The sequence below is a fragment of the Falco cherrug genome, chromosome 1 (genome assembly GCF_023634085.1).
Source record: "Falco cherrug isolate bFalChe1 chromosome 1, bFalChe1.pri, whole genome shotgun sequence".
NCBI lineage: Eukaryota > Metazoa > Chordata > Aves > Falconiformes > Falconidae > Falco > Falco cherrug.
This window is the reverse complement of record NC_073697.1, coordinates 105,696,839-105,710,849: the sequence shown is the minus strand read 5'-3', so window position 1 is coordinate 105,710,849 and position 14,011 is coordinate 105,696,839. Positions and strand designations below refer to the sequence as shown.

The 14,011-nt window shown below is 41.4% G+C and overlaps 1 protein-coding gene across 2 annotated transcripts in view; it reads left to right on the top strand.

Moving 5' to 3' along the window:
* MYL10 (myosin light chain 10) overlaps nucleotides 1-14,011 on the top strand; it is a 50,971-nt gene that overhangs the window by 18,846 nt on the left and 18,114 nt on the right. Inside the window, exon 1 of one of the 2 annotated variants that reach the window (XM_027806415.2) lies at nucleotides 10,014-10,115. The exons of the other annotated variant lie outside the window; for it this stretch is intronic. Coding sequence (XP_027662216.1) covers nucleotides 10,113-10,115 — 3 coding nt within the window. The 5' untranslated portion in view covers nucleotides 10,014-10,112. Of the gene's footprint in view, nucleotides 1-10,013; nucleotides 10,116-14,011 lie in introns of those variants that run through there. 2 annotated transcript variants of the gene reach the window in all.

The window sequence follows — 14,011 nt, the reverse complement described above, 5'->3', positions numbered from 1 at the left end:
TGCAGGACACCTAGGCGTCCTATCTTACACATAAGAAGCTTAAAATTGTACATTCTGTCAAGTAGATAGGTGAGTTGATTTAAAAACCCCCTGAATATCCAAGAGGTCCTACTGAAATCTGAGGATACATAACATGCTTCTTGACCTAAAGGCTGGAATAGGGTCAGGAGTAATCTACCCATAATTTGTCTTCAGGCAGTCCTTATCTTCCAAGGTCTGGCAGCTTACTGGTAAGAAGCAGGCAAACTGTCCAGGACAAAGCTGCAAGTGTGGAGTGATGACTGGATTTGTAAAGTTACTTCTCTCTGCACCTCTATTAGCCTTGAATTTTTGTGTTTCCTTATACAAAATAATTATAAATACTAAAAGTGAAATACAGAACGATGTGCAGCTGATGCCTCCTTGCACATTAACTGTTTTCATGTCGCACTGACAAATACCAAAATGCAAATGACCTTTCTTCACTAACTCACATTTATCTACATAAATTTCTGCACAGTGCACAACTACAATGGCTAAATGAGTGAAGAGGACTGGTCACATATAAACACATTAAACAACAGATGAAAATAGGGTCTAAACAGACTGTACATTTACCTGCCTCACTGAAGTATGCACTCAGTAGGCAGAAGAGTGATTTAATGAGCTTGATGAAAATTGGATTTTCTTCTGCCTGGTGTCTGTAAGAAAAAACTTAGGCTAGGAGTTCACAGCAGAATCTTTCCTGAGAGACTGTTTTCTTCTGTGCTTTCTATGACTGATACATACATGTGATCTCTGAACTCTGAATGGCATCCTCAGGTCTGAAAGTGAACACTGAGAATTTCCTGGGTTATTATGCATTTTCCCTTCTAATACAGCAGGAGTTCAATGTCTGCCAGTGGTGAGGGAGCATTACTCACTCCCTATAAAGCAATTAAAAATACAAAAGAGTGGCTATTCCTTAATTCCATCTTCTAAGGAGCTTTCTCAGTTTTTGGCTTGCTGTAGAAAGCCATGGTAGCCCTACCTCTGCAATCACTACTATTACCTATATGCCATTTTTTTGCCGAAGTTAGGCTGATGGTTGACTGGGAGCCACAGTGATTAATGATAAGCATCTTCCAGTTTATATTCCCAATACTTTTCCTTTCCCAATGGACTTTTTCCTCCCTGTATTGCTCTGTACTTTTTCAATGAGGTGGTACATGATGTCCACCCATAATTACGCTGGGCAGTGTCACAGAAGTGCCTGACCCAAGTTCATTTTGAGGATAGATTGTATGCTTAGTTTCACCCCTTTGTGGGAAGCTGGCTTGAGTGCACACTACAGCTGCCTGAGTTTCAGTGGAAAAGATGAGCCAAGAGCAGTTCTCTCCTGTGTTTGTTTTCTTCAACAGGGAGCAGCTTTCATGCTTGCAGAGGGTACAACCCCCAGCCTGTAGAGCAGTATCACCACATACACACTATGACCTGCAACTAACTAGCAAAGGAGGTACCATGAGCAGTTCGCTGGTTTTCCTTTCAGGAGAGATTTTGGCTTTTAGAAGCCTTTGTCTTGACTTCTGATTGAAAGGTGCAATGTAGGTCAAATTTGTTTCTTACACAAGTTCAACTCTCTGTGCATCCAGAGTGTTTCAGTTTTGTTTGTAGTCATGGTTTGATATCTGACTTTGTGCTTTAGGGAGTCTCTCTGTGTGGCCAGGATGTTGGGTTCATAGCCCAGTTCTCTTTCATATCTTTTTAAACCAAAAAGCTCAGGTTAAAGATATTTCCTTCACAGACAAGGGAGGAAGACTAGTATCTCACAGAGTGATTCAGCCCACCTGAGATGCAATTCTTACAATTTATTATTATTTTTCAAACCTTGTGTCCTCTAAGATGTTACTTTTAGGGTGCTGACTCATGATTTTGGGGTACTTGTATGGAGTATATTGGAATATGACAATATCTCTGAACGTGGCATTTGCATTTCCTGCTGTTTGAGTGACTGTACTGTCTGTTTTCAAACTACCATGGGATTTTGTGTTGCATTTCTGAGTACACTGAGGTTGGCTTGCATGCATACATAACTAATGTCTGTGTTTTGAAGTGCCAGTAATGTAAAATGGGTTAGCTAGCTAACTGTGTCGAACAGCAGGTCGAGACATGTCACAACAGCATAATTCATCCAACAGAATGAGGATAGCTTTGGGGGGTCCTAAATTAAAAGAACTTGGATTAATCTCAGCTGAAAGTAAAGATTACCACAGATGGCAACAACAGGAGCAAAGATATTCAGACATAGCTTAGGGTCCTGTAAGGTTCTATCCACAATCACCAAAATATTTAGGAACCAAGTCGCAAGTGCGGCGGTCTGAGGATTCAGTTTGCTTAATCATCCTTGTGAATGTGTCTGCTTGCTTTCAAAAGATTGATACGTGAGGTGCTCAGCTTGTCCCACAGATGCTCACTGTCTGGCCAGCCTGGGTCCCACCCTGACTCGCTGTGCTGGCAGGGTGCTCTGTCACCCACTGTCATACTGAGCCTCCCCTGTCAGTCCAGCCCACACTCCTGCACATTCCACGTACAGCTCCTGGACTTGCAGCATTATGGACTAAATGGTCTTCAAAGGTGCCTTCCAAGCCAAACCATTTTATGATTCTATGAATCTACAAAGTAAAATTATATTGGGCCAGATCCTGTCCTCAGCTACATGGTGGTCAATCCCAGATAATCCCACTCATTCTAAGAGGTGACAATGGATTTATGATATTGTTTGTGAGGACAGAATATGGCACCTTTCTTAGGTGCTGTGCTCCTTTTCATACTTTTAAGCCAAGTTTATGAATATGGGTTGTTTCTTCGGTACAAACAAGAGGGTTTGTTACTATGCCATGTGATGATTCTCTCATAATGATTTTTTAGGAAAGTGCCAAAGGATTTAATTAGGAACTTGTGACATTTACAAATTGTTGCTAAATGCCTTTGTGGTTCCCAGCTTTTACAGCTACTGTGCTGGTGGAATATGGCCCTATTACCATGTCCTACATTCAACATCTGCAAAGCAATGCCAAGCTACTATACTCATAATTTTCACAGTGACTATTTCAGCTGGTCTTTTCACTGCACTTAAATTCTGGAATTATCCCTCATTTAGCAGTCGTTTTGCTAGTGCTGTTATGAACAGTATAGCCTAAAATCTGTGCTGTACTCTGAAGTAGTATTCCTGCCTATCTTCTCTTGTGTGCATTGTAACCTGCAATGGAACTTTAGTGCCTCCAAACCTCAGTATGATGTGTTCCAACATACTCTGGGATTCATCTGCAATTAAACCACAAATACGTGGCATGAATTTAGCCACTGGGTCAATATTCAGATATTCTTTTCTGTAAAAAAATTGACTTCTTTCTATGCTGGGTTCTTGACAGAGGAGACAGAACCTTATATTTATCACATCCTGGTATAGCTAGATTTTAGGTGAAGAATTCCAGTTGTTTATCCTGAAATTTTAGGAGGCTCCATGCCATACATATTCCTAACATTTTCAGAAACTGTGCATGTATGTGTGTACAGACAGACATTAGAAATGCATCAGATTAATTTAGAACAGTAGATTTTATCCTAACAGAAAAAGGCATAAATAGGCCTCATCAAAAGCTAAATGAAAGACAGAAACATTCAGACAAAATTTCTGACAGTGAGAACCATTTCTCAAGTGGTGAGCTTGTCCCTCCATTCTTCAAAAGTTTTAAGTGAATATAGCCTGTCTTTCTGTGAAGATACTTGGCCAAAATGTTAGCAAATGTCTAAACCTCACCTGCTTTCCTAGAGCTCTCCAGCTTTGCTCTGGCCTCTCTCAGTTCCTGACTTCGGCTTTGTTAAACCCTAACTTCTCCGCAGGGTATCTTGCTGCCAGAAAAAACAGGCATTGTAGGTAGAAACTAATTACTTTCTCATCAAATCCTATCTTGCAGCAAAAAGCTTGTGGTCTGTCCCACTGCTTCCAGTGCCTTCAAATCATTCAAGGACAGATGACACCTCTTGTGCGTCCTGCAGTCCAAGGTGGCTGTGGAGGATATGCTAAACTGCAGATGTGACAAAGTGTGGAACAAGGGGAACAAGTCTATGAACCAGCCTGGCTCAAAGTCAATGGGGGCTGAATTTTGTCGCTGAGCTTGAATTGTCTTGGCCAGCAACTAGCAGCGTAAGATAACAACAACAATAAAAACATGTTCTAGCTCAGCCAGAAGACATGGGCTTGATACAGCAACTGATGTGTAAAATGCTATGGGCCTGTGTTAGACAGAAGTGACTAGAGATTTTTTTGTTTCATCGGTAAAACCAGTGGAAATTGCAGTAGTTTCATTGTAGTCCATCAGCTCAATTATTTTGGTTACTGTTGGGTCTTCTGTATTGGTTCTGCTGGATGGAGAGCAAGGCAGAGCTGTTGCATAGGGATTCATAACATCACCGGAACATTCCATCTTCATTTATTATTATTGTTTGAGGTGTTCACAAATAAGGCTCATGTCTACTTTTTCCACTGGGGAGCTGGGCAGTATAAAGTAGCCAGAGAAGAAAAAATAGAAGAATTAATGCAAAAGGCTGGGGTTTTGCTGCCTTGCATTCTAGTCCTGCCTATGATGGACTTCCCATTGGGTCTATAGTAAGATCCAGTTTTGTGCTTCTGCTCTCTGTCTATGGAACAAGGAAGGAATAACAGTGTGTTTCAACCTTGTGGGTATGCTGGGAAGACAGATTCAGCCTTGGTTTTGAAATACACATATACTGTGGTAATTAGAACAATACAAAAGCAAATCAAAACAGGAAGAAGAAAAGTACCTAACCCACAGAAGGATTTGGTTGATGTGCAGCAAATGAGATATGGGACCACAGACTACGTGATGAAGTTAAGAGAAATACTGAACAGCTGCTTTGCTACACAATTCTACAAAATGAAATGACATCCTGCAGGAAAAATAGTACAGGCTCATTTACTACCCAAGAGGGCAGAGCTAAGGTTACAGGGACTATAACAGTGTTGTTATTTCCTTACTCCCAGGAGCTGCATTTTCCAACTTGATGGCTTTCCTAACGTAATTGCATTTTATGTGATGATTTTTCAGAGCCTGATCCTTGCTAGAGTAAATCAGGAGGAACCCTGGCAAAGCCAATGAAGTGATCTCAGTGCAAAATGGTGGGAGCCACTGCAGAATCTGGCATGCTCAGTCCGTAACCTTCTTCAAATTCTGCGACAAATGCCCCATGCTGGAATAGTAAGTAGGTATCAGATGAAAACAGAAAACAATGACAACAGTGCATTTTTTAGTAGCCACATCATATTATGTCATTGATGTCAGGTTGAGTTATATTAGTCTGCTTTTCATTATGTTGTGTTATGCATTTCGACATTATGCAACACACTGTAAGTAACATAAAGTGACCTCCAAGTATAAAAGAGAGCAGAGTTTTTGTCAGATTAGATAGTGAATGTGAATTCTCAGGGAGGGAGGGGTAAGTCAGAGAAGGAGAGAAGGAGGTTTGGATTCGGTGTCCTGAACAACAAATGCACAGAACTTAATTAACAGTTACAGCAGCGCTGGCTGTTTCCAAGTAGGTGTATCTGTCTGTGCTCAGCAGAAAGAGAAGATTCTCAGTGGCATTTGCACTGTTTAATTTATTTAGAATTCTGCAGAGGTATCTGTAATAGGTCTTTCTTTTCTATACCTGAACTGTAGGAGCTCCATATACAGTGAATATATTTGGGAGACTTGCCTTGTTGCCAGGCTCCAAAATACGGTAGTCACCAAGCTTAGCGAATGGACTTTCTGAGCAGCACTGTGTAACCTGTCCTCTGTGTAAAGAATTCAACCAGCTGCTAAGAAAACTACTGTAGGGAGAAAGGAAAAGGGAATCATCATGGCTCTGGAGAGAAGGGGAGCTCCTAATCAATTTAAGGTCATTAAGGAAAAGTGGGTGGTTCAAGGGAAGTTGCTGATTTCTCTGTAGGACTTGAAATCCACCTCAGCGTGGTAGTTCTTGCTAGTGGCTTTGCTGGAATAAGCTGCTGTTCTCACTTTAGTGCCTACTTGAGAGGCGCTTGGTCTCTGCTCCTGATCCATGGTTTGCACACCTGCCAGGACCTGCAAGACAATTCCTCAGTCTGCTGCTTTGCTTTTAATTTCTATTTATATTTGGATAAATTACTGAGTATATCTGTTCCCCACCTGTAGAATAAACGAACATCTGTGACTTAGAGGGTGTTAGGAGCACATAGCAATGAAAGAACAGATGACATGGCCAGAGAACAGTAGTAGTTGTCAATTCCACAAGGTACATTTTACCAGAGTGGAGAGCGCCAGGATGGGGCTCATATGAATCCTATTTTTAGATAAGGACTGGCCTTGTCTTTACCCTCAGCACCAAATTAGATATCAGACAGAGAGATCAAGCCTGGTCAGTACATAGAAAGTGGAGTCCTTTGGTATGAAGGCTGGGATACATCTCTTCTAAAGGTTTGGGGATTGTCCCTAACTATTGGCAGGATATCGAAGGTTTCATTTCCCAAATATGATTCATTGTCACGTGGCTTCTTTGGAAGGCATGCCACTGAAAGACGTGAAGGAAAACTATCTGTGTGCAGAAGTATAATGTTGTGGTATGAAGTTGGTCTCAAAATTCAGTCTGCAATAGCTGGAATACTTACAGAGGTACTTATTATATATTTCCTATGTAACATATTCAGCATTAGTGGCTTTCTTTGTCCCCGCTGAACTAGGAGAGGAGGCCACATTCCACTTGGCATCCCATCTCACTATAAGAATTGTCACTGAGTCCATCACTTTTTAGGTAGTGAATGCTGTATGGGTCAAACATTTTCATGATCAGGAAGCTGCAAAGCCATCTGAATACATTTGATGTGGTCTTCCTGAGTAATAATAGATGTGGAATCTCACTTTAAAAGGTGTTTTAAGATTAAAATTTAATATTGCTAACAGGAATAGAGCGTAGCATTTTGTGTGAAAAAGGCACACAGGTGAGCAGTTAGAACAACGCCTGATACCAGAATCTAAGTGTATCACATACACTTCCTTTATAATTTCTCCATCTATAAATGTAGTATAAGTTAATAACTACTTAAATTCCAGGCATGCAGCATTCCTTTAAGATGTGTATGGGATGCTGTCCTTGTTAGTCAGGCTATTAAATATTAGAGAATTAGCAGTAACTACTTCTGAAGAGTGTGCAATAAACCAGCTCTGCTCTCTATCCTGCAAAGAGATCTGTGCAATCAGACCCCTGTGACACTGGTATCCACAGTGCCCTGCATGACTGCAGAGATCTACCTTTAAGTATCATTTTTTAGCAGCAGACAGGCCAGAATTAAGCATGAAACATTCTGGTAAGAATTGTTAAGTTCGTAAACAACATAAACATTGATAAGCTCGTAAAGAAAGCTGTTACCCTTGGTAGGATATCAAACCTTGCTTATGGCCAGACAGACACAGAGACTCAACACTGGAAAACCTCACTGAGATTTGCAGCCAGTCTGGATCTCAGGAGACTTCCTATTATTATTTTCTTTGCTAATAAATCATTATGTTGTCTCCTTCACAGCACAGAGTTCAAATAAACCTGTCCCTGTGACAATCTGATTCTCTGAAGGAGTGTCCTGTTCTGTTGAGTCATGTGAGAGGAAAACACAAAGGAGTAGAAAGACAGATCAAAAAGGGGTAGCAGAAAGGGCCCTAGAGGCAGACTTAAGTTTGGTATTTAATATTTCAGGTAAAATATTCACTTAGCATCAATTATCTTGTTGGGTTCTTTTTTTTTTTTTTTTTTTTTTTCCTCCAAATGAAATTGCTTTCTGAATCAGCCAGCTCTCTAATTACCAGATTGAATGATTGAAATTTTTAGGGCAATTAAATTCAAGCCTTTCTTTTTCAGTCCTTACGTTATTCCCCCCTTCTCTCCCTCCCCTCTCCAGTCTGGAGCCTTTCTATAATTTGGAGGCAGTTGCAGAAGCAAGCAGACCTTTAAAGCCAAGATGTATGTCTCCCTTAATTCCTCTGTGGATTTGTTTTATAGACTAAGCAGAGAGGGTTCTGGTCTCTCAGGACATGTGCATTGCAAACACACAGTATTGTGTGGGTTTTATCCTAACATGTCATGTCATTTAAAAAGAGCTTGGAAGAATTCATTTAATACAGCAATTGTGTGAAAAGACAAAGATCAATGTAGAAAATACATGCACTATTGGAAAATGCCTTCAGATCAAGCTAGAAAACTAAGGAGTAAATTGATGATAATAATGATGATTGATGACATACTAGATAAGAAAAAACAAAACTCCCAAAGAAACAGTACAAAGCAACTGTTAACACTGCTGTAAGGACAAACTCATGAAATGGCTGGATGAAAAGATAAGTATCCTTCCAAAAAAGGACACAAAATTCACAGCATGGAATCCTGGGCCCAGTGAATTCAGTGACAAATCTGCTGCTCATTTGACTGTCTTCTCAGGAGTAGAGCACTGATCCTGCAAAACGAGTAAGCACATTCTTAAATGTATGTTTGTGAGCTATTATGTTGATTTCAGTGGGACTATTCCTTCCCTAAAGTTAGCTTTGCTGAATCAGGATCTAACCCAGTGAACACGGTAAGTCTTTATCGCAATGAGCCTTTGAAATTCTGTAAAATTTTCCTAAAAAAGTTTGAGTTTTTCAGATTACAAACTCAATCCAGTGTACAGCCCTGGGTCTGCTATCCAGCAGGCGGTGGCAGGCAAATGGAGCGAGGGATTTATTTTTATGCTGCGTTACACTAGGTATTGGTATAATGTCACTGAAGTCAGAATGATGAACACTAGGCTAACTTCCAACTTGTATCCACGACAATTTTGCTAAAGCCAGATGAATTGTATTACGCTTATTTATTACTTAATTATCCCTGTAGGTGTTCGAGGTACTTCACAACAGCTAAAACAGTCCTTGCCCTGAAGAGCATGCAGTCAAATCTAAGATTAGAGATGACAGCACTGCAGAGGGCAGGACCTGGAGAAGGAGCAAGGTCCTTGTTCAGCTAGGTACTCAAATATATGTCTGTCTCAAAGTTCAGTTGATTCGTTGAGCACTTTCGTGACTCAGGGTTCGTGTGACTGATGTAGGCAAGTATTTCAGACGCTAGCGTATGTTCCTGAAAAACCTGTTGTTGCTGCTGTTTTTAATGTACTGGTGTTCCTGTATAGATGCTTTCACAGACATAGATTAGACCCTTGGGAAATATGATTTCATGTCCGTGGAGTTATGCCATTTTGTTCTGGTTAATATTTTGGCCCGTTGTGATAATGCCAAACATGATTTATGAATCGAATGGAATGTGTATGCATTAATGTCCATGAGCATTCCCTGGGAGACACAGCCCTCATGGTTCCTATGCTGCCTTCTGTTCCCTCCTGCTCTCAGCACCATATTCATTACTACACATCTCTTTTTTTCCTACACATCTCTTTTTTTTTCCTATTTTCTCAAGCAGTAGCTTGAGATCTGGCCCCTGGACTTCAGGCATGTGTGATAGATTCAGGGAAAACAGACCTGGTCGCAGTCATTTGCCACCTGCAGAGCAGCGCTTTTCCAGCATACCTCCCAGTTACAGATGCACCTGTGCAGAACCTCAGTCATTTTTCTGGAGCTCTGAATGCATGCACCAGACTCTAGAGCTACTAGGCATCTCAGTGGTGCAGATTTATTGCTGGTTTCCTCTGTATTTTCTCAAGGATTGTGTTTCTCTTTCTGCTTTTTCAGGATGCCATGTCCACTTAAAATCTTTTCAGTGCGTGCCCTGTATTCATTATTTAGAAGCGCATGGGAAAGCCCCTTCAGCTCTACCTTATTGTGAGCGCTGTACAATTGTGTCCCAACTGCCTACTCTACTTATCTACTGCATTATTTCTGTGAAAGCAAAAGCCGTGCATGGAACAGATGCTTGGAATGGTATTGGGATCCAATTACTGCACTTTTCCAACCTTACATCTATTGTCTAAACTTGGAGCAGGCATATTTTTATTCCTTGGTGACACTATATAAAGAGACAGTTGGCATTGTGTTTGCTGGCTGACTGGTTGGCAGAGAAGGGGTTGAAGGAGCAGCAGTATGGTAGGTTTTATTCTTTCCCGTGTCTGTCTGTTTATCTCTGTATTTCTTCCTAACTATAACAATTCAAACAGAGCAGTAATGATTACACTGGACCCCATGAAATCTCATACTTAGTATCACATCCAGAACGAAGATATATCCCATAGAGTGAGCTGTGAACTTCCAAGGACTTTTCTGCATGTGTTTAACAAATGAATAAAGCAGGGAACATAGATGCAGTTGCTGAAGGGAAGAGCTCGTGAATCTTCTTCCAAGACCAATACACTAGGGCAGCAATGACTGGCACGGCTGGTGTTAATTAGTGCTAAGGTCTGCTATGGTGTGATGGGGAGTGAGGGAAAGGGGTATCTGTATAATTGTAACTGTATTGCTCTTGAGACTGCCGGGAGAAGTAGGAAGTACTGCAGAAATTTCTGTATCTTGTGTTTGCCCTGCTCACCGTTAGCTTTTAGCTCTGGGACTCCAGCAGCCACCTCTGCACCAAAGGTGCACTTGATGTGATTCCATGGAGCACAGAAGAACTCCTGCCTAAGAAGCAGTGGGCAAATTAGGCTCTATCTTTGTCTTCTGCAAATTCAGAGGAATGACTACAACAATAATAATAATAAAAAAATCTGGTGATTTTCTCTTTCCTTATTTTTCTCCTTTTTGTAGGTCCTTTTCAGGCTGCCCAATGGCTCCCTGGGGCTACAGAATATTTGATTCTGGAGAACACCAGAGAGGCACTTGTATATGAAAAGCTTTCTCAAAGCTTAGTTCAAACCTGATCCCATTTAAGCACGTGATGAATATGATCCAAGTGCTGTTCTGAGCAGGATAAAACCACATTCAAAGTAATTTCTAAAATTCATGCACAAAACTAGGTTCCAGTTTCAGTCAGTGCAAGGCCAGTGTCAGTGGTTTCACACTGAGCACGCAAGCCACTAATCGTGTTCTTCACCACTGTTTTAGAAGTGAGCAGTGCCTTGTGCTGCTTCTGCCTCTTCAATTGTGGACTTAGAGGTTTCCCTTTAATCTTTGCTAAAGTCTAAGCCAGCCCTTTTGTGGGATGGGGGATGAGTGCTGGGTCTTCGGTTCTCTTTTTCCCCTCTTAAAAAATTTCATTTACCAGTTTTCTTCCCTCCTATTTAGTTCAATGACACACCACACTGCTTGATGTTTGAAGATATTTCAGGACATTCTGTGATGAAATTGCTTAAGTTAAGAGACATGAAAATAGAGTGACAGACTAGTCTGTCTCCTCACTCCCAGTTCAACTGATGATTGTCTGTGGTGGTTCTTTTCGTTGTGCCTTTTGTTTTAGGAAAATAGCTTCTGAGATACCTTACTATACAGGGACACATGAAACAGATTTAAAATGGAAAGAAAAAAATAGCCTTAATGAAAGAAAGCTGAAGAATATCTTTACATAAGGAAGTGATCATTTTTTATTAATCAGAGGGAAATGTATATGTAATTATGCTAGATGAACTCTGTAGGGAGGTTTTTTTCTCTCTTTATGATGTCTTAAGGGATTTATAAATATTACAGAGGTTTTATAGCATCATAATATTTCAGATGTGCAGTAAAGCTACTTTCAAAGGATTAGTGCAGACAAAGCAGCATAGTAAAAAATAATTACAAGTCAGCCAGTGCTACTAGGCTCTGACATACAGGGCTGATGAGAGTGAGAGAGGCAGGGTTCAGGGAGATAATTTTTCTAACAAGAGCAGACCACACAAGTGCTGTGGAATGGAGTTCTGAGAGCTGTCTACGGCTCTCCGTTAATTCCAGGGAATTTCAGTGAAGTTGGGTCTGTGATGTGTCCCCGCATGCTCTGTGCTGATGGAGAGAAGGAAGGGAAGAGAGGCGGAAGGAAGGAGGGAGAAGCCTTTTTCTCACTCCCAAAACATTCCTGTTTATTCAGTTTGAGTGACACCTTGTAGCAAATGCTGTATGCTGAAGGGAACTGCGTACCCCAAAATAGATTGCATTCTGATCGACTGTGTTTTGCAGCCTGCTTAACTTTCTGGAATGTACCACCTGTACTGAAACAAGTACTGACCACGGTGGAGCAATGCCGATTTCACTAGCTGACAATGCAGCCAGTTGTTTAACTGTTGAAATGTGTGTGTGTGCATCTGCACATGCGTGTGTGCATGCATATGTGTCTGTCTGTAAGCCTGGAGGACTGCGTGTGTACAGAGGGACTGTTCATTTGTTTATGTGAGGGAGGAGGACATGTATGTATATGCCAGAGAAGAAAATTTGCTGGGTGGGGAAAGCAGCTGGCGGATTTGGGGTTGTAGAGAGAGGCTGAGCAGTCTGCGGTTGGAGAGGTTATCTGCTGTTCCCAGATAAGTTTGGGGAGATAATGCATTCTCTCTGTGTATCTGTGAGAGAGAAAAAAAGACGACTGTGATTGGGAAGGGATTTTATGTGGGGCAAAGGAGAATGCTTCAGTGTACAGGAGTGTGAAGCAGGGAGGATGCAGTCCAACAGATACTTGTACCTAGCAGGGATCAAAGGGGGGTGTGTGTCTGTGCAGGTGTGTGGGAGGCTGGGGCTCCGTATAAAATGGAGCGAGGATGAGAAGGGAGGGATCTGTTTGTGAGTGCAGAGTAGGTAATAAAAAGATCTTCTGTTTCTCAGTTCTGATAACATGGGTTTTTATTTGAATGATCTGAGGCTGTTGCCTGTTTGAAATGCAAATTGTGCCCTTAGAGCAGTTTATGTTGCTTACTCCTCTAGACTTCCCTCAAAGGCATGCACTTGGGTTGGCCTTATGCAGCTCACCTGCCATGAAAAGGACCTAAACCACACTAAAAAAAGGGTGGCTTGAGCATCGCTGAGCTCTTTGGTGCAGATGCAGCATAAATTATCTCAGCAGAGCAAACTTGTGAGACAATCATCAAAAAAAATCCTGTCCAGTGTGGCAAGAATCCCTTGGATGGGACTCAGATGTAACTTTTGATTCAGAAGCTGGATTCAATGATAACAAAAATTCAAAAGACGGGAAATGTCAGCACTGAGATCCCAGAGTGGATGAAAAACAAGGAGAGAGTGTGATGGATGAAAAAGTAATAGTAACTCAGAGTTAACATCGTACTGTGGATCACAGTAGGGGACAGAATTTGAGTGAGATGATGGATGATTCTGTCTTTTCTGTAGTCATGGACGTAGTTGCAGAGGAAGGAAGTATAAAATGTGAAATGGTGCAATTTAAAGCTGGTAGTATCTTATGTCTAGTTTGCCCTGGGCTGAATGAACACATAAGGGTACAAGACAACAGAATCAGGCTCTTAATAATGTACGGTGCTGTTTATCTCCGAAGGACTCGCTCCCAGGAGACCTGCTTATCCATTGGTGTCTTCTCCGGTGAAAAAATTAAAAGAAGACACAACAAAATGCTGACTGGGGAAGTGTTCCTGCTTGTGTTTTAACTTTGGCTGTCAGGAATATCAAACTGTGTCATCTTTAGTTATTTAGAGTGTTTTCTGAGTGTTTTAGGGCATGGTGGATCGAACAGGGAACTGACCTCTGCAAACCAAAATTGTGGCTTCTGGCAGAGTGCTGCCCATTTTACCTGACAGCCAGTGGAGATGTTCAGGCTCTGCAGAAAATGCGAAGTAGGGGTTGGTTACTTCGTACTTACTGAAGGGTAGAAGTGTGCACCTGAGAGTCAGTGCAGAGTAGCGCCAGTTGTGGAGCTGTACCTTTGTTTATCTGGCAGCAATTTGTCTGTTTTACCATACTTTTCGGGGTTGTCTGCCAAATTCATTGAGGGGCCGAGATGATAAAGTTCTGCAATAATCCAGTGTCACTCCTTTGTATCTTTGGTGTTATGAACCTGCTCTAGCACCAGCCTTTTATGAGTTTATCAAGGTAAACAATGCCTCATGTTCTGAAGTAAGAAC